General features: G+C 41.1%; 1 gene segment (V, D, J or C); it reads right to left on the reverse strand.

The window, feature by feature from the left end:
• Nucleotides 1-13,933, reverse strand: part of LOC122443232 — a 331,145-nt gene extending 317,212 nt beyond the window's left edge. Inside the window, 2 exon segments of the C gene segment in view lie at nt 13,327-13,623; nt 13,878-13,933. Coding sequence covers nt 13,327-13,623; nt 13,878-13,926 — 346 coding nt within the window.
• Nucleotides 13,934-26,459: the final 12,526 nt, after the last annotated feature.

A 26,459-nucleotide genomic window follows, 5' to 3' on the forward strand; every position in this document is an offset into this window, starting at 1 on the left:
TCAGCTCAGCATTTTTCTTTCAGGCAGAGAGCCACAGACAGTGAAGGAAGCCTCAGAACTGCAGTCCCTGCAGCAGGGGTGTGGGTGGGAGCCACAGCTGCAGGTTGGGGTACAGACTGGAAGCATCAGGGGACACTGTGCATCCACGGCACAGAAGTATGTGGCAGAGAGGCCAGGCTGGGGGGCTGTGATGGGCAGGGGGCTGCGACGGGCTTTGGTATCAAGGCAGGCTGTTAATCTTCCCTTCTTCCTCACTGCTCCATTTGACATCAATAAAAACAGAGATTCCAGGCTCTTCCCCTGATCCTGTCTGTACCAGAGCAATGTGCCGGGGTAGTGACTGAATGATCGCAGTTGATACCAGCTTGCCCCTCCCAGGTGATCAGGGATGGAGGGCTTTGCTTCACTTTCAGCTCTGCATTTAACCCTGTTCAGAGAGAACATTTTAGAAGGAGCTCACTAGCTATTCCTATAATCCAGTTCCTACCCAGGAAACCACAAATGGGTCACACTGAATATTATCTCCACTTCTGAACCCCTTATGACAATTCCTTGACCCCCATGGTTCTCTTTCCAATAAACCCTCAACTCAGCCTAGTTGAAGCCACAGAATCGCTGCTAGTAGCTTCTTCATGTTCCCTTTTCTTTTTTCTTGTCCACGTCACTGAAGATTCAGATTAAGGTGCTTTGAAAGCTGATTAGGGGTCCTCAAACATGGCAACTTTTTCTTTCTCTACAGAAATGCCATTTCAACAAATGTTCCAACCAATTAGAATCACCTCATGCAATTCACTAAGTTCCTCCCTTTTGTTTTTTTTTTTTTTTAAATGCTTTGGACAAAAGGGTGGCTTTCTTTTTTTTCCTTTTTGAATGTAAAGAGTGCCGCCTTCAGGATATTTGGAGAAACTACTGAGAGAGTAAGCTGTGGAATTGAGAGTAAGCTGTAGAATTTGCTTTTGGTAAGCTAACAAGGTGTTTCCTAAAGTTTTTAAGCAAATTAATCCTTAAAAACCTCATTTAATTAGTCAGGACATTTGTCATATGACAGAATGTAACTGAAGTAAGCTTAGTCAAGAAGAAAAATGCATTGGCTCCTGTAACCTAGGCAGTACAGAATGTATATATGTATGTATATGGGCCTCAGGTATCCAGGGTGCCAGGAAATCGAACCTTTCAAGGATTTTCCTTTTATTCCACCTCTGTCTGTACATAAGATTTATTCAACTAGACCACAAATTAGGAGACCTGGATGCAAACAGTTTCTAGCCAAAGTTCATTTTATGGCATGGCCACCAAAGATGAATTCCTCTTTCCCATCCCAATGTAAACATTCTGGGATTTTCTCACCTTACTCTGAATTAGGTTTTCCTCTAGGGGTCAGTTTATGACTGCAGTGGGGTACAGATGGTATGATTGGCTCAGCTGGGTCAGGCATCCACCTCTGAGTCATTCAGGAGTACCAAAGTTGGTGTTAGAATTATTGTCAGTGTGCACATATGTTTAGGCTTTCTGGTGGCAGTGTGGGAGACCCGGGTTCAATCCCTGGGTCGGGAAGGTCCACTGGAAAAGGAACTGGCAACCCACTGGCAGCCTACTCCAGTTTTCTTGCCTGGAGAATCTCATGGACAGAGGAACCTGGTGGGTTGGAGTCCATGGGGTTGCAAAGAGTTGGACATGAATGAGCGACTAACACACATGCATGTGCATATATGTTTATCCTGCTAGATTGTGAGCCCTCTGAAAACAGGGACTTCTTTTCTTAATCCGTCTTGATTTTCCATGTCTAGCACAGTGATTGGCACATGGTCTCTGTATTTGCTTGTTAAAAGTAAACATAGGGTGTCTGTAACACAGACTGGGTGGTTGACATAGCAGGAATGTATATCTCACAGTTCTGGAGGCCAGAAGTCCAAGACCAAGGTGTCAGCAGGTTGATTTTGACCCAAGCCTCTTTTCTTGGCTTGTGGATGCCTGCCTTCTCGTTGTGTTCTCGCATGGTCTTCCTCTGTGTTTGAGCATCCCAGCGTCTGTCTAATCACCTCTTTTTTTTTTTTTTTTTCTCATCACCTCTTTTTATAAGGACACTGGTCAGGTTGGATTAAGGCCCACCCTAATGACCTCATTTTAACTTAATCACTTTTTTAACAGACCTGTCTTCAACTGTAGTCACATTCTAAGGTACTACGGGTTTACATTTCCACGCATGAATTTTGGGGTGACACAATTTATCCCACACTAGTAGGAATAAAAATAGCTTTTTTTTTAAAAGATGGAAATACAGGAGAGTTGAGGCTTGGTTCTTGGTATTTATGTGCTGGCTATATGGGGGAAATAGAAGAGGCAGAATTCAGGATTTTTTTCACTTATGGTTTGATGCAGACTATAGAATTATAAAATAATATAAATTTTTGCAAACTTTAGAAGTTCAAGTGAAAAGATTGTGTATTTCTAAAAATCATCCATCTCATCAGAATCTATTTACACAAGTATTAAATGATGCTTAAAAATGCCTACCTTAGAAGTTGTTAACAATATTACTATTCTCATTTTTGATATGTATTTGTGTTTTATTTTTCTTATTATTTCTCTCATTCTTGATGTTACATATTTGTATTTTCTTTCTTTTTTCTCAACCTATTTTCTAGAACTACTTACTTATAAATTTTAATTTTTGTTTTGCTTTTAAATTAATTCCTGCTTTTATTATTAGACCTTCCACTTCTTTATTTTAGTCTATTTTGCTCATTATTATTATTTTTTATTTCTTGAAAGGAAAATTTAGCTTCTTTATTTAACTCTTCATTAATACATGTACTTAAGGCTATTCATTTCTTTTGAGTAGTTTCTTTGAACAAATCCATAGATTTTTATATGTAGTACTGTCATTAGAGTAAATTTTTAATGACCTGCAATTTTAACTTTTAGTTCTTTGACCTGGAAATTATTTAGAATATCATAAGTGGTTAATTGCCTTCACTTATGGTTTTTTTAATTATTTAATTTACTGGTTATTTTTTAATTATTAATTTCCAGCTTTACTGTATAGTATTCAGAGAATGTGGCTTTTATAAATCTTTCTTATGACTTCTTTGAGTCATGATACATGCTCACATTCTGGTAAATGTTTATATATATGTATGTATATGCTTATGGGCTGCAAAGTGATTTTTCATCTCTGGCTCTTTCTCTGAGAAGTAGTTATTAAAGTGTCTTATAATTAATATCATTTAAAATTATTCATATATTTCCCACAAATTTTGCTTTATATTTTTCTGATGCAATATGGTTTTAGAATAAGAACAAGCTCATTCACTCATCCTCTTATGAATTCAACAAATAACTATTGAGAATCCATTGTGTTCCAGATTCCAGGTTGATCTCTTAGGCTATAGCAATGAGCAAGACAAAAATTCAGTCCCTAATGTTGTGGAAGACACAGCCTGTTTGAGAAAGGGACATTAACACTCATTCAACAATTGCCACCAAGTGTGGAGAATGTTGTGATGGGAGAGTACTGGGCACTATAAGAGTTAACAGGCAGTTATACTGAATCAAGGAGGCTAGGAAAATCCTCCCTGAAAAAGTAACGTTAAAGTAAAAAATAAGCACATTTTAGAATCTAAAAGCAGTATTAATCAGTATTCTAGCAGAAGACTCAAACAAAATTTGCCTAATTTGAGGAGACATTAATGAGGCACTAGTTACAGAAGTATAAGCAGAGAGTAGGGAACACCTAAGGGATAGTGCTATTTTGGGACTAGCATCTCTCTGGGTCTTAAATGGAAGGGAGAGAGTGATTACTGGAACCTGGAGATAGAGAGGCTCTTTGGAGAGGCTGTCTTAAAGAGCTGATCTTCTGATAGAGGTTCAGTGTCAGCCTATGTCAGTCTCACAAGGAGGAAGCTGGGGCACTGTATCAGTTCAGTTCAGTTGCTCAGTCGAGTCTGACTCTTTGCGACCCCATGCACTACAGCACGCTGGGCTTCCCTGTCCATCACCAGCTCCCAGAGTTTACTCAAACTCATGTCCATTGAGTCGGTGATGCCATCCAACCATCTTTTCCTTGGTCGTCCCCTTCCCCTCCTGCCTTCAATCTTTCCCAGCATCAGGGTCTTTTCCAATGAGCTGGCTCTTTGCATCAGGTATTGGAGCATCAGGTATGTGGAGCTCTTTGCGTCCAAAGTATTGGAGCTTCAGCTTCAACATCAGGCTTTCCAATGAATATTCAGGACTGATTTCCTTTAGGATGGACTGGTTGGATCTCCTTGCAGTCCAAGGGACTCTCAAGAGTCTTCTCCAACACCACAGTTCAAAAGCATCAATTTTTGGCACTAGCTTTCTTTATAGTCCAACTCTCACATCCATATATGACTACTGGAAAAACCATGGCCCTGACTTGACGGTCCTTTGTTGGCAAAGTAATGTCTCTTCTTTTTAATATGTTGTCTAGGTTGGTCATAACTTTTCTTCCAAGGAGCAAGCATCTTTTAATTTCATGACTGCAATCACCATCTGCAGTGATTTTGGAGCCCCCTCCCAAAGTAAAGTCTCTGTCTGTTTCCATTGTTTCCCTATCTATTTGCCATGAAGTGATGGGACTGGATGCCATGATCTTAGTTTTCTGAATGTTGAGTTTTAAGCCAACTTTTTCACTCTCCTCTTTCACTTTCATCAAGAGGCTCTTTAGTTCTTCTTCACTTCCTGCCTTAAGGGTGGTGTCATCTGGATATCTGAGGTTATTGATATTTCTCCTGGCAATCTTGATCCCAGCTTGTGCTTCATCCAGCCCAGCGTTTCTCATGATGTACTCTGCATAGAAGTTAAATAAGCAGGGTGACAATATATAGAGTACTCCTTGACGTATCCCTTTCCTGATTTGGAAACAGTCTGTTGTTCCATGTCCAGTTCTAACTGTTGCTTTTTGACCTGCATACAGATTTTTCAGGAGGTAGGTCACGTGGTCTTATATTCCCATCTCTTTAAGAATTTTCCACAGTTTGTTGTGATCCACACAGTCAAAGGCTTTGGCATAGTCAATAAAACAGAATTAGATGTTTTAGGGGCACTATATACCCTGACCTTATACTCTTCCTTTTCTCTGGTCTCTGCGGGTGCCCCGCCTTGAGCCTAAAGCAACTAAAAGTCAGGAGGCAAGAAAGCCCATTGATACAGTTCCTACAGGTTAGTCACCTGGGTCACAGAACAGGGCGTGGAAGTATGAAGACACGACCTAGAAGGGCAGGCAGGAGATAGTAAGCCCATAGTCCAATACGGGTGAGGATGAGAGTTGGGAGATGAGGCCAGAGAAATAAGTCAGAGCAAGGAAGACTTTTGAGTCTTGATGATTTTGAATTTTATCCTATGGGAAATGGGAAGTCACTGATTAATTTAAGCAAGAGCCTGAAATGATTGCATCTGCATTTTTAAATAATACCTGATTATAGTGAAGAAAATACCTTGGATGGGATGATGGTTTCCTTCACTGGTGTCACAGCATATTTACCTAGCAATCCATAAATATTTATGAGGAAAGGCTCATATGGTTTACACTCCTGTGTGTTGGAAATTAACCCGTGGAAATAGAAGAGGTATTATAAGTTTATGGTCTAGAAGAAAAATTAACCCCAAATTCTAGTACCAACTGTTGTACAGTTACCTTCTTCAAGATTGTCAGATAAACAGTGCTGCGATGAACACTGGGGTGCACGTGTCTCTTTCAGATCTGGTTTCCTCAGTGTGTATGCCCAGAAGTGGGATTGCTGGGTCATATGGCAGTTCTATTTCCAGTTTTTTAAGAAATCTCCACACTGTTTTCCATAGCGGCTGTACTAGTTTGCATTCCCACCAACAGTGTAAGAGGGTTCCCTTTTCTCCACACCCTCTCCAGCATTTATTGCTTGTAGACTTTTGGATAGCAGCCATCCTGACTGGCGTGTAATGGTACCTCATTGTGGTTTTGATTTGCATTTCTCTAATAATGAGTGATGTTGAGCATCTTTTCATGTGTTTGTTAGCCATCTGTATGTCTTCTTTGGAGAAATGTCTGTTTAGTTCTTTGGCCCATTTTTTGATTGGGTCATTTATTTTTCTGGAATTGAGCTGCAGGAGTTGCTTGTATATTTTTGAGATTAATCTTTTGTCTGTTGCTTCATTTGCTATTATTTTCTCCCAATCTGAGGGCTGTCTTTTCACCTTGCTTATAGTTTCCTTTGTTGTGCAAAAGCTTTTAAGTTTCATTAGGTCCCATTTGTTTATTTTTGCTTTTATTTCCAATATTCTGGGAGGTGGGTCATAGAGGATCCTGCTGTGATTTATGTCGGAGAGTGTTTTGCCTATATTCTCCTCTAGGAGTTTTATAGTTTCTGGTCTTACATTTAGATCTTGAATCCATTTTGAGTTTATTTTTGTGTATGGTGTTAGAAAGTGTTCTAGTTTCATTCTTTTACAAGTGGTTGACAAGTTTTCCCAGCACCACTTGTTAAAGAGGTTGTCTTTTTTCCATTGTATATCCTTGCCTCCTTTGTCAAAGATAAGGTGTCCATAGGTTCGTGGATTTATCTCTGGGCTTTCTATTCTGTTCCACTGATCTATATTTCTGTTTATAATAGCCAGGACATGGAAGCAACCTAGATGCCCATCAGCAGACGGATAGATAAGGAAGCTGTGGTACATATACACCATGGAATATTACTCAACCATTAAAAAGAATTCATTTGAATCAGTTCTAATGAGATGAATGAAACTGGAGCCCATTATACAGAGTGAAGTAAGCCAGAAAGATAAAGAACATTACAGCATACTAACACATATATATGGAATTTAGAAAGATGGTAATGATAACCCTATATGCAAAACAGAAAAAGAGACACAGATGTACAGAACAGACTTTTGGACTCTGTGGGAGAAGGCGAGGGTGGGATGTTTCAAAAGAACAGCATCGAAACTTGTATATTATCTATAGTGAAAGAGATCACCAGCCCAGGTTGGATGCATGAGACAAGTGCTCGGGCCTGGTGCACTGGGAAGACCCAGAGGGATCGGGTAGAGAGGGAGGTGGGAGAGGGGATTGGGATGGGGAATACATGTAACTCCATGGCTGATTCATGTCAATGTATGACAAAACCCACTACAATATTGTAAAGTAATTAGCCTCCAACTAATAAAAATAAATAAAAAAAAAAGATTGTCAGATAAGTGTATTCTAGAAAATGCTTTTGCATGATAGAGCAAAAAGGATCTAGCAATGGTCATGTTTTTCCCCAAGATTGGAACAACTTTTTCTTTTACAGTGCTGCTAATGAATGATCCTGCCATTTAAAATTGCCTTTTCCAAGATAAAGATACCTATGAGTGACTTCTATGCAAATGACTTTGTATCATGCAAGAGTTCAGTCCCTGTTATTTTCTAATTCATCAGTAGCCATTTCTCCAAGCCAGAAATGTCAAAGAGGGTTTAGGAAATTTATCAGCTTACAGAAACTGAAGACTCTATCCTTCAAATTTCCTGCTTGCTTTCCTCAAACCTCATTATGGAATGAAGACTGGCTGAGAATGAATCAGTAATATGTAGACAAATCTAATGATAGGCTTTCAAGGTGGCGCTAGTGGTAAAGAACCCACCTACCAGTGCAGGAGACATAAGAGACGTGGGTTTGATCCCTGGGTCGAGAAGATCCCCTGGAGGAAGGCTTGGCAACCCACTCTAGTATTCTTGCCTGGAGAATCCCATGGACAAAGGAGCCTGGTGGGTTCATAGGGTTGCAAAGAATCGGACATGACTGAGATGACTTAGCAGATACACACATGCAATGATATTCAAAGTAGGCAAGAGATATGTATTTAAGGGAGTCAGTTTCTAGATCCTTGACTTCTCTATGTACCCTTTCCTAAAAATGATCTGCCAGAGAACTTGACTGTGGTTCTCATTTCCTAACTTTCATTTCACAGCTGTCCTTCTTACTTTACATGGAATTTTTGCAGCGCTTCTCTGAGGTTGAAAAACCACTAGGGCATTAAGAAAAGGGGGTATTTCTTTTTATTGGTGTCAGGAAAGCATTTAATCAAAGCAATTAAATCTGACCTCAGTCATTTCATTAAGAAATGTGCTTTCGAAAATCTTTTTTGCCTGTTACATTAAAAAAAACCTTTAAAAATTATAGCATATTTAGGTTGTTTTCATTAAGTATGCATTACCAGTAATTGTATTTACAACTCAATCCAGAAAAAAAAAATAACTTAACAATTAGAGCAATATGATCAGGGAAAATTAAAAAATAATTTTAATTTCATACATGTTTTGCAGACATTTTTGGTAATCAGTAAAAAACTTTTAAAGACAAAATGTATTAAATTCTGCAGGGGAAATTGAATGGAAATATGATTTTAAGAAAAGAAAGGAGTAATATGACATCTTGTTCATGAATTTTAATTGGATGTTGATGGAAATCAAATCACTTTGGTATTAAGATTTCATTGCATTTATTTATAAGTTGTTATATAAGTTTTATTTGAAAATGTCAATATTTATATTACAGTGGAATTTATAACCTTTAGAGCTACTTAAACATTTAAAGTAATTATAAAACATTTTAGAAGTCATCTTAAAAATGTGTGAAGGTTTTATAGTTTTCTAAAGTCTATCACTCATCTAAAGTGCTGATTGGCCTACAAACATATGTGCTTTGATGACAACGCAGAATTACTGGCAATGTCTGTTTTGGTTAATCCTCTAACCATTCTTTAAATTTATATCTTCTACAGGTTGGTGGAAAATATCACTCATTGAAATTCATGAGACTTCTCCAATGTTTCCCCTTAAATCTGAATCTAAATGAAGTAAGACAGAACCAAAGATTTTTAGATCTGACATCACTCACCTTTCTGAAATTGCAAATGTTCTGTGCAAGAAATTATCAGTGTAATTCTGAGCTTCTAGAAAAGGTTATCTGCATCAGCCTCCCCATTAAGCAGGAGTTTCCTTCTGCCAAAGGGTAGACTTCCGTTGCTGCAGTCAGTGGAACGTGCCCATTCCTGATGTCGCAGAGGCAATGAAGCTTCCTAAGAAACGTGAGACAAAGAGCTGTGTTAAGAGAGAAAGAGCATGAAAGCTCCATACTCTCTGTTTTGTTAGTAACCAAAGCAGATGAACAGTGTTAGCAAAGCATATTAACAGGAATCAAAATATCCTAATGTGGTCTCAATGCCTAAAAGTTTTATTCCGGCCATGTTCTTAAGCGAATACTAACATAAGCACATGTGATATTTTGATTTATAAAAAGAAATGGATATCTGATCTTCATTCCATTTCTGGCACCTAAAACTCTTGGAATTTCTTATGGCAAGAGCCTTAAAGTTATCTTATATTATGTTAATAAGGTGATTTTCAGAAAGCACCCAAGGACAGTGGCTGGTTGACAGAGGAGCCAACCCTGTGATTAGAGGGTTGTGGCTTTTAGGCCCATCCCCCTGATCTCCAGAGAGGGGATGTGGCTGTTGAATCTATTGCCAATGGACAATGACTTAATCTGTCATATCTAAACAATGAAGCCCCTATAAAAACCCTTAAGGCTGGGGTTCAGAGAGTCTCTGGGTTGGTGAACAGGTGGAGATTCAGGAAGAGTGGTGTATGCTGAGGATGAGCTTGAAAGCGCTCCTTTCTTCATATCTTGCCCTACCCATCTCTTCTACCTGGCTGTTCCTGAATTGTATGATTTTATAATAAACTGGTGATCTAATGAGGAAACAAGCTTCCTCAGTTCTGTGGGCCACTCCAACAAATTAATACTTCCCAATGCCTCTTGAGAAATCTGTATGCAGGTCAGGAAGCAACACTTAGAACTGGACATGGAACAACAGACTGGTTCCAAATCGGGAAAGGAGTATGTCAAGGCTGTATATTGTCATCCTGCTTATTTAACTTATATGCAGAGTACATCATGAGAAACGCTGGGCTGGATGAAGCACAAGCTGGGATCAAGATTGCTAGGAGAAATATCAATAACCTCGGATATCCAGATGACACCACCCTTATGGCAGAAAGTGAAGAAATAAAGAGCCTCTTGATGAAAGTGAAAGAGGAGGGTGAAAAAGTTGGCTTAAAACTCAACATTCAGAAAACTAAGATCATGGCATCTGGTCCCACCACTTCATGGCAAATAGATGGGGAAACAGTGGAAACAGTGAGAGACTTTATTTTGGGGGGTTCCAAAATCACTGCAGATGGTGACTGCAGTCATAAAATTAAAAGATGCTTACTCCTTGGAAGAAAAGTTGTGACCAACCTAGATGGCACATTAAAAAGCAGAGACATTACTTGCCAACAAAATTCCGTCTAGTCAAGGCTATGCTTTTTCCAGTGGTCATGTATGGATGTGAGAGTTGGACATAAAGAAAGCTGAGCACCAAAGAATTGATGCTTTTGAACTGTGGTGTTGGAGAAGACTCTTGAGAGTCCCTTGGACTTCAAGGAGATCCAACCAGTCCATCCTAAAAGAAATCAGTCCTGAATATTCATTGGAAAGCCTGATGTTCAAGCTGAAGCTCCAATACTTTGGCCACCTGATGTGAAGAACTGACTCATTTGAAAGTACCCTGATGCTGGGAAAAATTGAAGGCAGGAGGAGAAGGGGACGACCAAGGATGAGATGGTTGGATGGCATCACCGACTCAATGGACATGAGTTTGAGTAAACTCTGGGAGTTGGTGATGGACATGGAGGCCTGACGTGCTGCAGTCCATGGGGTTGCAAAGAGTCGGACATGACTGAGTGGCTGAACTGACCTGATGGGAAGATCTCCTACCCACCCCCACCCATCCTCACCATATTAGAAACTGAGATTCAGAACATCTTCTGGTCAGCACAGAAGCAGGACAGGATATTCTTGCCCAGACAGTAGGTAGAAAAGTGAACTGAGGCAAAGATAAGGATCAGATTAGCTGATATCTGCATATCTATCAGACTTTTATTTTATGAATATGTCTGCATGACAAAAAAATTTCACATTTTTTTCTTATTTCTTCACTAACCTACATCAGCTCACTCTTGCTTAGTAGACTATTTGTTATATTATGCTATGGTATATGTTGTATTACCTTCTGGGCTGGGGTGATATTAAAAACTTATAACCCAATATTTAATAACTTGTTTGTTATTTGGTATGGATATCAGAACAGACTTAGGTTGTGGGGAGAAAGTCAGAGTGTTGAACAGAATCCTGGTGAGGATTCCAAGCTATTCCACTGTTTAATTGCTGGCTGTGCCAAGCATTTTCTCTTTAGTTGCTGGGTCATGAATAAGTTTGGGAGAGGAACCAAGACAGCCAAAATTGTAGTGATTGGAACTGAGCATGTAAGGGGCCATTAGGAAAAGGTTAGTTGCCAATGAGCATGGTATTTCCATTTTTAACAACCAATAAGTTTTTATAGTGTATAATCAGGGAAAGTCAGTCCTGTATCTAGTAGTTCGCTTTGCCTAAAATTCATTTGAAGTGTCATCAGGAGGGGTAGTGCCCCAGTAGATTCATTGTTTCCAGATGCCATTAACTGAGGGCATATAACATACTTTTCCATTCATTATTCCAAACAGAATTATTTGCTAAAACAGATTTTAAATTATGTAAACATCTTAATCAACTCTGCTTTAAAAAGATGAACGTCAATGAAAAGGGGTTAATCAAACTTTTTACCATTGTAACATAATTTGTGGTTGTGAAACACTCCGATGGACATGAATCAATGGACATGAGTTTGAATAAACTCTGGGAGTTGGTGATGGACAGGGAGGCCTGGTGTGCTGCAGTCCATGGGGTAGCAAAGAGTTGGACACGACTGAGCGACTGAACTGAACTGAACTGAACTGAACACTCCCATATTAACAGTGTAACTGTGGTTGTTCTCAAGGTTTGAGGGGGAAGACTGTAGTCTTTAACTCCCAGGTGATTGCTACATGCCACTTCTACCCTACAGTCATTGGTCTAGAACAGTAGAAAGAAAAAGAAAGCACAATTTATAACATTTAGCACTAATTTTTGTACTGTCAGTGTTGATTCCCTTTTCTGTCAGGACTTCAAAAGAAAGCAAAAAAAAAAAAAAAAAAAAGAAAGAAAAAGAAAAAATCTTTGACTGATCTGTCTTCCCTGATATTTTATGGAAACCCCTCTCTGGAGCGTTCTGGAGGTCTGGAACCCTCTTGTTAGACTTAACTATTTCAGTCATGGAATATCTTATCCAACTTTATAATTCATTCAAAGTGGGCAGATAGAATTAAATGCTTCAGGAGGGGGTTCTTCATAGCTATGTACTGGGGAGGGCAGATTATGGACATACAAAGAAATATTGGCATCATTTTTTTCTATTTTATTTTTTTTCCCTTTCACATAAATAAGATGGAATCATTTCCAGGTCTGGACATTCCCAATTTCTCGGGGAATGTTAGGTGGTGACTCTGGCTATGGCAGCTGCTTGGCCCCATCTTTCTAAATGGCTCACCTTCTCCCAGAAGCAATGGTAGCATAACCAGAAATTAACCTTTTTGTTTTTAAAAAATTATTAATTTGCATTTGCTGACAAGTACTTGCAGCACATGAAATCCTATTGGATGTGTTTGTTCTCTTTCCTTACCTTTTAGATCAGGCCTATTGTGCTTTAAGGAAATTTGAGAAAAAGAGGGTGGAGTTGAAGTCAGAAACAGTGACTGATGTATCAACTGGAAAACAATGAGATGAATGTGATGTCGCTTGTGACACTGTTTTTGTAATTATAAAGAAATTAGATGTGGGTACACACACACACCACAAAATTAGATAGCCCAGGCTGGGAGGTAAAGGGTGAAGAAATTCTCCAAGCCCAGAAATAGGAGATTTCTATTGTGTGTTTTAATCCTTATCAAAGCTGTGGAAAATAATAAGGTTTGTGGGGAGTATGAAACATTCTGTTTCAGATATGTTGAGTTTGATATGGTCATGGAACATGCAGATAGAGAATACAGCTTTAGTTAGAGCTATAAAAATTCCTGGATGGTAGTGACACAGAATATCTGACCTCTCCTATAAAACAACAGGGTTTTGAAAGTTAAATACATGTGAATGTAAATACTTTACAAACTATAAAGTGTTATGTACCTCCATTATTCTTATTACTATTTTGATAACTTCAACTTATAGATATCCTTTCTGTGCTTCCTATAGGCAGATGGAATAATATTTTTTTCCTCTAGAGAAGTCCATGATTTTCTGTTCCTTTTACCCGGCTACTTCCCCTGACCTCTGCACAGATGCTGAGTTCTGAGGTTTCTGTAAGCCTCTCTCCGTTGCTCATCTCACTGTGCACCACTGTAAGCACAGAAATACATTGCAGCATCCTCCAGCTGGGAGTCTGAGATCCTGAGACTGAAAGCTTTGGCTTCTTTCTGGAAGTTCACAGAGTAGCGATCGTTGGTTGCATTCTGTCGTTCATAAGCATTTTGGTGAATAATGAAAACCATCTCCCCGCTGGGAGGCTGTTTGTACCAGAATAAATAATAATCACTGTCACTGGTGCTATATGCACAGTCCAGGGTCACTGTGCCTGCCTCCTGTACAGACGCTTCTGGTTGAGGCTGAATGACCGTCTGGGCCACACTGGGTCCTGTGGGAAGGAGGAGAGAAAGGTCCACACTGGGTGTCACAGGAGAGAGAAAGCAGGCAGACGTCCGAGCTGGTCCCCATTGCCACCCACCTTTCTTCTGCTTGATCTAAACTTCAAGTAAAATGCATCAGCTTTCTTGCCCCCAGTAGCTTGGACCCATGAGGAAGTAACAAGATACCTGTGTTAATAATTTTTCTTCCTACTTCCCAGTCCTAGTGGCTGTTAGTAAAAGCAAATACACATGCTTTCCTTACCAAGATAGATGGAGAGCACGGCTGCCCACAGCAAACCGGGGCCTGACATGTTGGCAGTTCTCTCCTTCAGGGACATAAAAACCTCTTGTTCTCATCAGAACCTTGGTGACACCCTGGCTTCAGAACAGGAACTGGTTTGTCAGGTGGGCAGTTGATTCTCTGTTGTCAACCGTGCAAGCAGTGCCCTCTTCAGGTCATGGAAATAGTTACTGAGGCAATTCCTATGATGATTCACTCCTCTACACAGAGGGAACTTGGTTTAGTCAAGAAATCTGTTCTATAAGGAGTCTGTGACCACTGGGGAGAAGGGATTCAAGGATTCACTATTAGAGAAGAACACCTGGAGGAGATAAAGTTTTGAGGTGTGCTTATGGGACCAATATGATTTGACCAGCCTGATACAAATGAAAGGGAAATTTGGGTGAGTGGAAAAACCAGAAAAGAAATTCAAGAGACTGAGATGCTTATGGGTTGGTAAGGAGAATAGACAGACTGGAATAGAGGTATATTTTGAGAAGAAGAAGTAGGAATGAGGTTTAAATAATGAGGATGAGCAGATTCAGGGACAGGGATAATGATATTAATAAAAATTGAGACTTGGTAAGTAAGGATACGATCATACATCTACAGAGACTGGATTTTCATATACGATCTATTTCCCTATCTTTTGAAAAAATAAGGTGTCAGCTTCTATTTTTCCAGTTATGTAATCACTCAAGTACCAACCTGCTCTTGTTAGAAATCAGCTCAGTAAAGTTCACCTTGAACTTTCTTCTGTTCTTTCTCTATCAAATTTTTAAAGCACCTCTGTTTTAATTTTGTCTCCTCGCAACCCCCAAAAAGGAGCCTAAAGCAAGCATTCAGGTGAAGGCAGTTTATTTAGGAAGTGATCTTAAGAAGCAGAAATGAGAAAGTAGATAGCGCAGTATTGGGGCTTGATTCTGCCAGGATCTCCAAGAAACATACCAGATACATCTCAGGATTATCGTTGGGAGGCAAGAATCTGTGTATGCATCCATCCCTTTTCCTTCTGGTTGGTGCTTGCTGGCAGGGATGGTAATTTCCCTTTAGTTTCAGGCTGTGCTTGCCCACGGACTGAATGAGCTCCCAAGGAATCAGAGAAGGCCCTGGGGTACGAAGTAAAACTAATGCACAGTGGACGCTTAATGTTGCAAGTTATCGGCTTGAGATGAGTCCCAGTGCCCACAGAATTGTCTGCCACAGCTATTGCTAACATCAGACCTAGGTGTTTGGATGTGACAATAAGGCACATGAGATATTTGTGACGGAGCTCGCTCTGACAATACACAGAGGTCTGCTTGTCTCATGTTATTTGCACGGTGTCTCTGAGTATTCAAGGTTGTGGCAGGCTGCAACCCATCTGAAACACTTGATACATGAGGTAGTATGACCTGAGCTTCAGGCCCTGCTCCTTTACGTGGTACTCATTTCCTCCCTCCTGTGCGATGCTCTCCAGACTTCTGTATATCAGACAGAACTTTAGCAAACTCAAATTCTTACCAGGTGTGGTGGCCCAGACCCTCTTGGCTGAGAGGTCTCTGTTCTTAGTTTGTTCTTTTTAGACCTTGTTGCCATGGTGACCATTTGCTGTTTTTATTGGGCCTGGAAATACCCCATGTGAAACACTTGCATTCCGTACATATTCATTTTTGTTTTCATTATGCTGCAACAACCTGGTACTCCATGATAATCAGAATCAATAACCCCTCCATCTAGTAACTCCTGTCTTTGCCTGCTGGACCATCAGCTCAAGGAGTTCAAAATGACCTAGGTGGAAGTCAGAGCTGCAGGTTCAGTGAAACCCTTGTGAGTCCATTGATGGAAGCATTCTTCCTTGGGGAACCAGGACCTCTAATCTAGCAGAGCCTGGATCTATGGGAAAGGGGAACACACATTCTGAAGGTGGGTTTCAGGGAGTAATAGGAAAAGAGTATATTCTGCTTCCATTTCTTGGTTTCTAAACTTGTGTATTTCACCTAGGGTGCAACAGATTGGACATTGGTTTAATGAGTGTTATCTCTTCCTGGAATAGCATTTGAACCACGAATGGTCTTGCTCCTGAGCTGTCTTCTTAGCTGAGCCTTTAAAAGGCCATTCCTTCTTCTAGGTCACTTGATCTAGGTACATCAACCTAGGTTATCTCTTAAGTCTGTGGTAAGACCAGTGGGATCCCTGCCTGGTTATGCCCACTCTGTCACACCGTTGTGTACTAAAATAAGTATCTTTTTCTGAGGAGCTTCAGTTTTGGTCAAGGAGGACAGTTAAAAGGACAAACACCTATGAACAACTTGGAAAAGATTAAAATTCTTGGAGGTAAGAGTTCCCAGGAAAATTATAAAGATTTGCTAGACAGAAGAAATGCTTCAGAAATCTAACTAATCATGTATACCATATGAAGCAATGAGGGTTACAGATGATATCATGAATGAAGACACCTCGTAAAACTGGAAAGTACTGTACATGTTATTACATTTACTTAAGAACTACAAGTCACAGACATTCATCTCTCTGTTTCTTATATTTAGATAGGAACGGCTATTGTTTCAAGTAGAAGTCAATGATTTTCTGTTCCTCTTATCCCAACTACTTCCCCTGACCTCTGCACAGATGCTGAGTTCTGAGGTTTCTGTAAGCCTCTCTCCGTTGCTCATCTCACTGTGCACCACTGTAAGCACAGAAATACATTGCAGCATCCTCCAGCTGGGAGTCTGAGATCCTGAGACTGAAGGCTTTGGCTTCTTTCTGGAAGTTCACAGAGTAGCGATCGTTGGTTGCATTCTGTCGTTCATAAGCATTTTGGCGAATAATGAAAACCATCTCCCCGCTGGGAGGCTGTTTGTACCAGAATAAATAATAATCACTGTCACTGGTGCTATATGCACAGTCCAGGGTCACTGTGCCTGCCTCCTGTACAGACTCTTCTGGTTGAGGCTGAATGACCGTCTGGGCCACAGTGGGTCCTGTGGGAAGGAGGAGAGAAAGGTCCACACTGGGTGTCACAGGAGAGAGAAAGCAGGCAGATACCCAAGCTGATTTCCAACCCCACCCACTTTTCTTCTTGATCCAAACCTCAGCAGAACATATCAGCTTTCAGCTGGGCTCTGTGAGGCAATGCAGTTCCGGTGCTATTAATCTTATCCCATTTCCCAGCCCCATTAGGTAACATTATAAATAAAGACCTAAGCCTTCCTTACCCAGCCACATGGAGACCAGGACTGCCCACAGCAAGCTAACAGGTGTCATGGTCACAGCTCTACCCCGAAGGCCGAGAAGCCTCCTGCTCTGATCTGGGGTCCCCTCTGTGATCAGTGACACGTGAGCTTCAGGGCAGGAAATGGTGTGACAGCTGACAGGTGACTATGCCTCACTGATGAAAGTTTTCCCAATACTTTTTGGTCCCCCTTCAGGAACTAGGCTATGGGTTACAATTTCAAATGAAAGCAAAAACTGTTTTCTGAGTTTTTAAAAATTCTAGGATGAAAGTTAAGAGCAGAGGGAGCTGGCAAATGTATTTTGCCAAGTCCTAATGCTAGGGAGAAGAATGGAGCCCTGGAATGGTAGGTAGAGGTGGCCGGGTTTATATGCAACAATGGCAAATTCTGTAATTTTTCTTTGTGTTAAGAAAAATGACAAGCCAAGTGTGATAACTATAAACAATTAATTATGGATGATAAGAATACACCTGTTATATTAATGTATTCATTTTTTTATAGTTTTAGAGCTGCTCAAAATAATGAAAACAAAGATATATGTGACTGAAAAAAGCACAGACTAAACACAGAGTAAATGGAAGCAGAATGTGTATTGTCTAATTGTGCTTATATTTTTCATGGACACTTAAAAAATAAGACCTCATTTGTGCTATATTTAGAAGTTCTGAAATAACTATTTCAGGAATTCTCATCAGCACCAAATTGCCTCAAACGACTCATATTAATATGTATCATTTTATACAAGTTAAACTGTTAAGTCATGTGTGCTTGTAATATCAGACCTTGCATTCAATACACAATGCCATAGACTCTTTCCAAACCTGTATTTTTCAATGAACAATTAAAAAGATTGTCATTAAGAAAAAAAAGAGTTGTTCCCATTGCTCTCATTCCATTTTGAAAAAAATACTGGAACAAGGGAAAAAACATACCATGAGTCTCTAGAAGTTTCTGTTTCCAGAAGGAGTGACATGGATACTCATGTAATTCTAGATTTGGAGTCCTCAAGCCAAGAGAAAGAATGGGGTTCTGCTATATACTGGGTACTGCCTGTGAGCCTGGGTTCTCTTGTAACAGAAGAGGGTGGCTAAGTCTTCTCACTGAGAGAGATGAACTGGAAATTGTAAGAGTTGGGACCAGCTCTGAATGAGGCTGCTAAAATCTCCTTTGCCCCTAAAGCCAGTTTGATAGCAATGGAAGAAAGGACAACAAGAATTTCCTCTAAATCATTGCTGTCCTTGCCACGTGATTTGAATTCCTGTATCTTAGTTTTGGATTCTTCAAAAGTCAGCTCTAACACATGGAGTTGTGGGTAAGTAGTTTATTTGCAGGTGATTCTAGGAAACATTGAGGAAGTGAACAGGGGAAGGGAAGGAGGCCAGTACAGAGGGTTGTCATCAAGTCAGTTACTACTCTGGGCAATTGGAGCTTAATCCAGCTGGGTAACTCTGGGAGATGGTATAGCATTGCCCTTCAGAGTTACCCCAAATGAAGCATAGAGGAGGTGGAGTAGTTCATAAACTCATTATCCACTGCAGATTGAGGGCTGCTTTGGGGACACAAATTCTCTGGCACATCTGATCGGTCCTGCACACTGGCCACATGTATGCACATGGTCAGAAAATAGTCCTCAGAGTTGCTGGGGTTTTCCGTGTGCAGAGGTGACTGCCAAAGGATGTGAGTGGTGCATCAAGGGCACCATGCAGCCCATCCTTACACTGCTGAGATCCTCTTGTGCTCTATGTTTAATCCACTCAGAACACTAGTTCTTTAAAAAAAAAAAAATCAACAGGAGTATTAGTGGGACAAGTTACAACTGCCATAGATGATGAAAATTGAAAGTGAAAGTGAAGTCACTCAGTCGTGTCTGACTCTTTGTGACCCATGGACTGTGGTCAGCCAGGCTCCTCCATCCATGGGATTTTCCAGGCAAGAATACTGTAATGGGTTGCCACTTCCTTCTCCAGGAGATCTTCCTGACCCAGGGGTCGAACCTGGGTCTCCCACATTACAGGCAGACTCTACCATCTGAGCCACCAGGGAATCCTGCTATAGATGATGCCACAACCATAATTCGTATTTATTATCTTCCATCTCCCTCCTATACCACTCATTCTGGATTCTCCCCACCTAGGACTAATACTTCTGTATCTAGATTTCTGTCCCAGGGAGGAGGTAATCTAGACCTTCATCCCTGAGGGGACTGAACTCCTGGTTATTCTCCCTTTATCAGGCCATTGTTGCTAAAGTTGCCTATTTACAGTAACTATGGTCATGAAAATGCTAAAAGTCATCCTGGTGAATCCCCTGAGTTTTTGTCCTATATTTCCAGCTCCCAGTAGGTAACCATGGCCCTAAATCCTCATGAAAATCAAGATTGATTGCCCTTACCAGTGTAGTAACTCCTTTCCTGTCCTTCTGGCCTTTGGATACGAGTATCTTAGATGACCAGGTGGTATATGTAACACTGCTGTTGTTGTTTAGTCACTGAGTTTTCTCCGACTCTTTGCAACCCCATGGACTGTAGCCCACCAGGCTCCTCTGTCCATAGGACTTCCCAGGCAAGAATACTGGAGTGGGTTGCCATTTCCTCCTCCAGGGGATCTTCCTAACCTAGGGATTGAACCTGCATCTCCTGCATTGGCAGGCGGGTTCTTTATCAATGAGCCACCAGGGAACCCATATGTAACATTAGGCATGGTGAAAGCCTCTCTGTTCCCTCCAAAAAAGTATCCTCTCCTTTCCACTCAAAGGGAAATAGGACCTCTAGTCCAGATGAAACTAGAGTTATGAGAACAGGAAACACACAATGAACAAGTGAGTTTTGATATTCTCCCAATACCAGAATTGGGAGTTGATGGGAAGATAACCCAACTTTCACTGCTTGGTTCCCAGGTCCATGTATTTTATCAAACAGGAACACAACACCATCTCAAAGAATAGTCCTCCAGCCTCTCAGAGCACTACCTCTAAGCTGTTGCTTTAGTTAAGTGGTCATTCCAACGTTCTATGAGGCTAGTGGTTTGCAGATAATGCTGTACGCAGTAAATCAGTATGTCCAGTGTCACATGTCCATTGTCCCAACTTTTTGCTGTAAATTGGGTCTGTTGATGCAAAGGGATGTGAAATCCCTTGATAATCATGATCACCTCTGAACACTTGGTTCATACTGCTATGCTCAGCCCTGTCAAAGGGAAGCCAAACTCGTACCCAGAACGTGTCGTTATCCCAGTAGGAAAAGATTTCTGCCACCTCCAGGGTGGAAGTAGTTTCATGTAATAGACTTGCCAACTAGAGGCTGGTTGGTCTTCTGGAGGGGTGATTCCACATTGAAGGCCCTTTGTTGCATCTATGGCTGGCAGGCTGAACATTTGGCAGATGTAGTTAGGTCCGACTTGGAGAGAGAAAACTTGTGCTTCTGGGCTCATGCTGCTGTTGTTCAGTCACTGAGTTGTGTCTGACTCTTTGCGACCCCCTGAACTGCAGCACGGCAGGCTTCCCTGTCCTTCACTGTCCCCCGGAGTTTGCTCAAATTCATGACCTCTGAGTCACGGATGCCGTCCAACCATCTCGTCCGCTGCCCCCATCTCATCCTTCTGGGCTCATGGAGAACGTCTATTCTGTCAGCTTGGTTCATCTGTGCACAGGTCTCTTGTTCAAGCACTGAAGTACACAAGGATGAGGCTGGTGACATCCTCTGGTTGGACCATCTTGTCACATGGTTGCTCGCGCTTCCTTGTGGTGGATGTTGTCTGGGGGGCATGAATGTGAGATACAGTGATCCCAACCCCATGTGCCAACTCACTGCTCCTTCAGCTCATGATCTCCTCGAAATGTGACTATTCCTCTTCCACCTGACTCTAGAAAGGAATGAGAAACTACGTGCTGTTAGAGGTCAGCCCTAAAAAAGTCACACTTTGACTCTTTTCCAGTCAGCTGGTTGAAATTTTATCCTCTTTTAAAGAGGAACCAGATTTGCCATCCAACTGTGTTCTCCTTTCACTCTGCCCTTTGAAAACTTTAAACCATGTCCCCTCAGGTTTTGGTACTCAATCTTCTTATCCAGTCTTTTTGGAATGGCAGAGCATGTTTTCTTTCACTGTGGGATTTGATAGTCACTGCTTTCAAGATTTTGTATTCTTGAGGTATTTGTGAAAGTCTACAAAAGAGCTCAAAGGCAAGATATTTTCTCTGTTTCCTCTTTTCCCTCTGTTCTTTAGTGCTCTACTCTTTCTGATGTTAAGCCTCTGGTTTTTGAACAGAGTAAAGACTTCACACAGAGAAACAAAACTATTAATAGATTAGATGGTGTTTGAAAACACTACCCCTCTGCACATGGTCTTCAAATGAAATCTTTGACACTGTTATACAAAGCTCTTCATGTTTCACTTTGCTCAGAGCACAGAGTCAGTGCCTGGGAGCCCTTCAAGCAGGAGGTGCAGCCTTAGCAGGGTTTAGGTGCAGGACGCAGGTGTCTGAGCTGCACTGTTCACCTGTTGCACACTTGAAGGTGGTTGTATTGTGGAGCTGGCAATCCTCCACATGCAGAGAAAATTGCTGGTCATCTTTGTTAAGCTTGGCTGTGAATCTTCCCCTGATTTTCTCTTCCTCATTTAAAAACAACTGCACCAGGGAGTGGATGCCTTCCCTGGGATCCTGCCTAAACCACTGGAAGAAATCATCAGCTCTGTCTTTGTAACTGCAGTTCAGTGTGAAGTTCTCGCCTTCCTTGATTTTCTGTTCCACCAGTGGTTGTCCATTTGACCCTGTTCAGGAGGGGTGAGAAAATGTTCATACATAAAACACATTTTCTGTAAATAAAGAACTTTCCCTATTTCTTTTTCATTTCTTAAAATAAACTCTAGATTGTCCCTGGGATGCCCCTAGATTTCCTTCCCAGAGTTTCCCATTTCCCTGGCTTGCCTGTTTCCTGCCTCTTCCCCACTCAGAGGTTAGTTGCATGCACAGGAGTATCACTGAAGCTTGCAAGTGAGGCTGCATTCCTGCTTCTGTCTGGAGTCTCTCAGGATTCAGTTTGGAAGCCTGAAATTGACCATGTTCAATTGTGCTTATTATTATTAGTCCATTATTCTAGATTCTTCTCCTTCCTTTGGTTTGGAAGCCCCGATGATCTTTATTCTGTTTTCACAACCAATCAAAATCTCACTTGTCACAAGTGCATCACTGAATTTACCTGCTCCTGCTTCTCCCATTCACAAAATTCTAGTTTCCAGCCAGTTGCTTTTGTTACTGGTAGCACTGCCCCCATGGGGGCGTCTGAACTTTTAAATTATTTTGTTTCCATTACCCTTAATGCAGAGCAATTCCTCAAGTTAAACTAAAGGATGATAGAACATACAGTGAGGTGAAGAGTGAAGAAAAAAGAAAGAAAACAAAGCTCTGTCAAAATGTTCTCTAGTGGTTACTGTCTTCACATCCTTACTACCTGGGACTCCCTTCTTCACTCTCCTCACTTGTAAGGGATCAATGCATGTTCTTTGCCTGTATGACTACATTCTGAGGGTCATAAATAAAATCTTGAGAGAAGATCTGATTCTTTCCCTTAATTGGTTAGGGTCTCCTATGACTTTGTTACATTTCTTACTCTGAAGAATTTTAAAATAGTTAAAAGGGTTAGGACTTCTCTAAATTCTTTATAAAAGTATAAAGGAAAGAAATACAGTATCTTTCTTTTAATATATGCCCAGATTTAAAGAGCAAGCTGGTATCTGGCTAGCTCTGAAAATGGCAGTACCTTTGCAAAAATGTAAGTGTTTCTTTTTGTAAGTTTTTTATTTTCAATTGGAGTATGATTGCTTTATAATATTGTGTTGGTTTCTGCCATATATCAGCATGAATCAATTATAGGTATACATGGCTGTATACCTATTGTTGTATACCCAGGATTGTATACCCCTCCCTCTTGAACCTCCTTCCACCTCCCACCCCATCCCACCCCTCTAGGCTGTATTTCAATCTGGGCATCTGTGTAATCTCTGGCAATTTCCTATATTTTACATATTCAGTATATGAAACCCTGTTTCATGATCTTTTATATTACAGCAAGGGTTAGGACTTGACTAAAGAAGTTAATCAATACTTTGGCACTTGAAGAATTGATGCTTTTGAAATGTGGTGTTGGAGAAGACTTTTGAGAGTCCGTTGGACTGCAAGGAGATCCAACCACATCCTAAAGGAGATCAGTCCTGGGTGTTCATCAGAAGGACTGACGCTGAAGCTGAAACTCCAATACTTCAGCCATCTGATGCAAAGAATTGACTCCTTTGAAAAGACCCTGATGTTGGGAAAGATTGAAGGTGGGAGGAGAAGGGGACGACAGAGGATGAGATGGTTGGATGGCATCACTGACTCAATGGACATGAGTTTAAGTAGGCTCCGGGAGTTGGTGATAGACGGGGAGACCTGGCGTGCTGCAGTCCATGGGGTTGCAAAGAGTCGGACACGACTGAGCGACTGAACTGAACTGAACTGAAAGAAGTCAAAGCGAAGTTGCTCAGTCATGTCTGACTCTTTGCGACTGCATGGACTGTAGCCCACCAGGCTTCCCCGTCCATGGGGTTTTCCAGGTAAGAATACTGGAGTGGGTTGCCATTTCCTTCTCCAAGGGATCTTCCCCACCCTCAGATCGAACCCAGGTCTACACATTGCAGGCAGACGCTTTACCCTCTGAGCCAGCAGGGAAGCCCTGGTGACTAAAGAAGAGAAGAGGTTAAAAAAGAAAGTTCTCTTCCAGTCTTTGCATTCAGTCCTTACCCTGATGATTCTAGGTGCTACCACTTAACCTCATTTTCTCAGCTGGACTACCTGGCTAAAGGCCTGGTCCTGGCAATCTAACCCCACCCTTCTTTTTCTTTGGTTCTTATTGGGCCTGAGGTAAGTGGCTGAGAGTCTGCAATGAGTAAAGAGCTGTGATCTTCTATGATGTTAATTGTGTATATTAGTCTTTCTCATGTATGAAATTATGTAAAACAGACTGCTTTTTCTAGCATTTTCCTGAAGCACAGGGTCACTGTGCCTCAGATTGGAGCTAACTCCCTCTTAGAAATGTAGGGTCTGAGATGAACTGTGCTTTGTTTTTGCCAGCCCACTCATTTCTCCTTGAGAAGAAAACAGCAGACTTGGGGTGGTCAGTGGAGAGTCTGCCTATTTGTCAACTGATACACTTTCCCAGGAGCATGATTGCTCTTTTCCTAAATAAGAGCACTACCAAATCATATTAAATCTGGAAGCAGAAAAATGTTAGCCAAATTTCAAGAAGGGAATTTTATTCTGGGAAAAATAGGAGGTGTTGTTACAGTTGTTTGGAAGAAGTAAAATCTACAAGAGAAGTTTATATTTGCATGGAGTTTTCTCTCTGCTGTCATCAGTTCAGTTTAGTTCAGTTGTGAATCCCACGGACTACAGCACACCAGGCTTCCCTGTCTATCACCAACTCCTGGAGCTTACTCAAACTTATGTTGATTGAGTCAGTGATGCCATTGAATCATCTCATCCTCTGTCATCCCCTTCTTCTCCTGCCTTCAATCTTTCCCAGTATCAGGGTCTTTTCCAATGAGTCAGTTCTTCACATCAGGTGGCCAAAGTATTGGAACTTCAACTTCAGTATCAGTCCTTTCAATGAAAATTCAGGACTGATTTCCTTTAGGATTGACTGGTTTGACCTCCTTGCAATCCAAAGGACGCTCAAGAGTCTTCTCCAACACCACAGTTTAAAAACATCAGTTCTTTGGTGTTCAGATTTCTTTATGGTCCAACTCTCTCACCCATACATGACTACTGGAAGAACCATAGCTTAACTAGATGGATCTTTGTTGGTAAAGTAATGTCTCTGCTTTTTAATATGCTGTCTAGATTGGTCATAGCTTTTCTTCCAAGGAGCCAGCATCTTTTAATTTCATGCTATACTTAGTCTCTCAGTTGTGTCTGACTCTTTGTTACCCCATGGACTGCAGCCCACCCAGCTCCTCTGTCCATGGGGATTCTCCAGGCAAGACTACTGGAGTGGGTTGCTATGTCCTTCTCCAGGGGATCATCCCAACCCTGGGATCGACTGGGTCTCTCGCTTTGCAGGTGGATTCTTTACTGTCTGAGCCACCAGGGAAGCCTATGAATACTGGAGTAGGTAGCCTATCCCTTCTTCAGGAGATCTTTCCAACCCAGGAATCAAACTGGGGTCTCCTGCATTGCAGGCAGATTCTTTACCAGCTGAGCTACCACGTAAGCCCTTCTCTCCTGTCACAGGATTGGTGATTTCAACATTCCCGGTCAGAAGCAGCGGGAATGTACCTGGTTAAAGGTGATAGTGATTTTCTCAAGTAATGATAGACAGGGGTTGTGGCAGTCAACGAAGGCTGAGTGTCTGCTACTTTAAATTCATTCGAGTTAACCCTGTGGGGATGATTAACAAAATGTACAAAATAGAATCTGCATGATACTGTTGAAGTCTTGAAAAACACCCATAAAGTTAGCTACCTCTAGGGGGCAGTGCATAATAGGCATCGGCACCCTGCAACGGATGCAAAGTTCAGGAGCAAAAGTTTGCAACTAAGAGGAGCTTAGTAACTGGTTTGAGAGCTAAGAAGAAAAATCATATCATCATTTCCATCGATGCAGAAAAATCATGTGACAAAATGCAATACACATTTATGGTAAAAACACCTTAAAACCTCAGCAGACAAAATTGTATATGCCACAACCTCAAACTAACACCTACCTTTGGGGAAACACTAGAAGCCTTCTTTTTTTTTTTTTTTTAATTAATTAATTAATTTTTAACTGAAGGATAATTGCTTTGCAGTATTGTGTTGGTTTCTACCAAACATCAGCATGAATCAGCCATAGGTTTACCCGTGACCCCTCCCATCTGAACACCCCTCCCACCTCCCTCCCCATCCCACTCCTCTAGGTTGTTACTGAGCCCTGGTTTGAGTTCCCTGAGTCATACGACAAGTTCTCATGGCTGTCTATCTACATATGGTAATGTATGTTTCCATGTTACGCTCTCCACACAAATCACCCTCTCCTTCCTCCCTCACCCCAGCTGTGTCCAGAAGTCTGTTCTCTGTGTCTGTGTCTCCATTGCTGCTCTGCAAATAAGTTTATCAGTACCATCTTTCTAGATTCCTCTAGATTCCATGTGTTAATATACGATATTTGTTTTTCTCTTTCTGACTTACTTCACTCTGTATAATAGGCTCTAGGTTCATCCACCTCATTAAGTCTGATTCAAATGTGTTCCTTTTAATGGCTGAGAACTATTCCATTGTACATATGTATCACAGCTTCTTTATCCATTCATCTGTTGATGGACATCTAGGTTGTAGAAACT

The sequence above is a fragment of the Cervus canadensis genome, chromosome 6 (assembly GCF_019320065.1).
Source record: "Cervus canadensis isolate Bull #8, Minnesota chromosome 6, ASM1932006v1, whole genome shotgun sequence".
Lineage (NCBI taxonomy): Eukaryota > Metazoa > Chordata > Mammalia > Artiodactyla > Cervidae > Cervus > Cervus canadensis.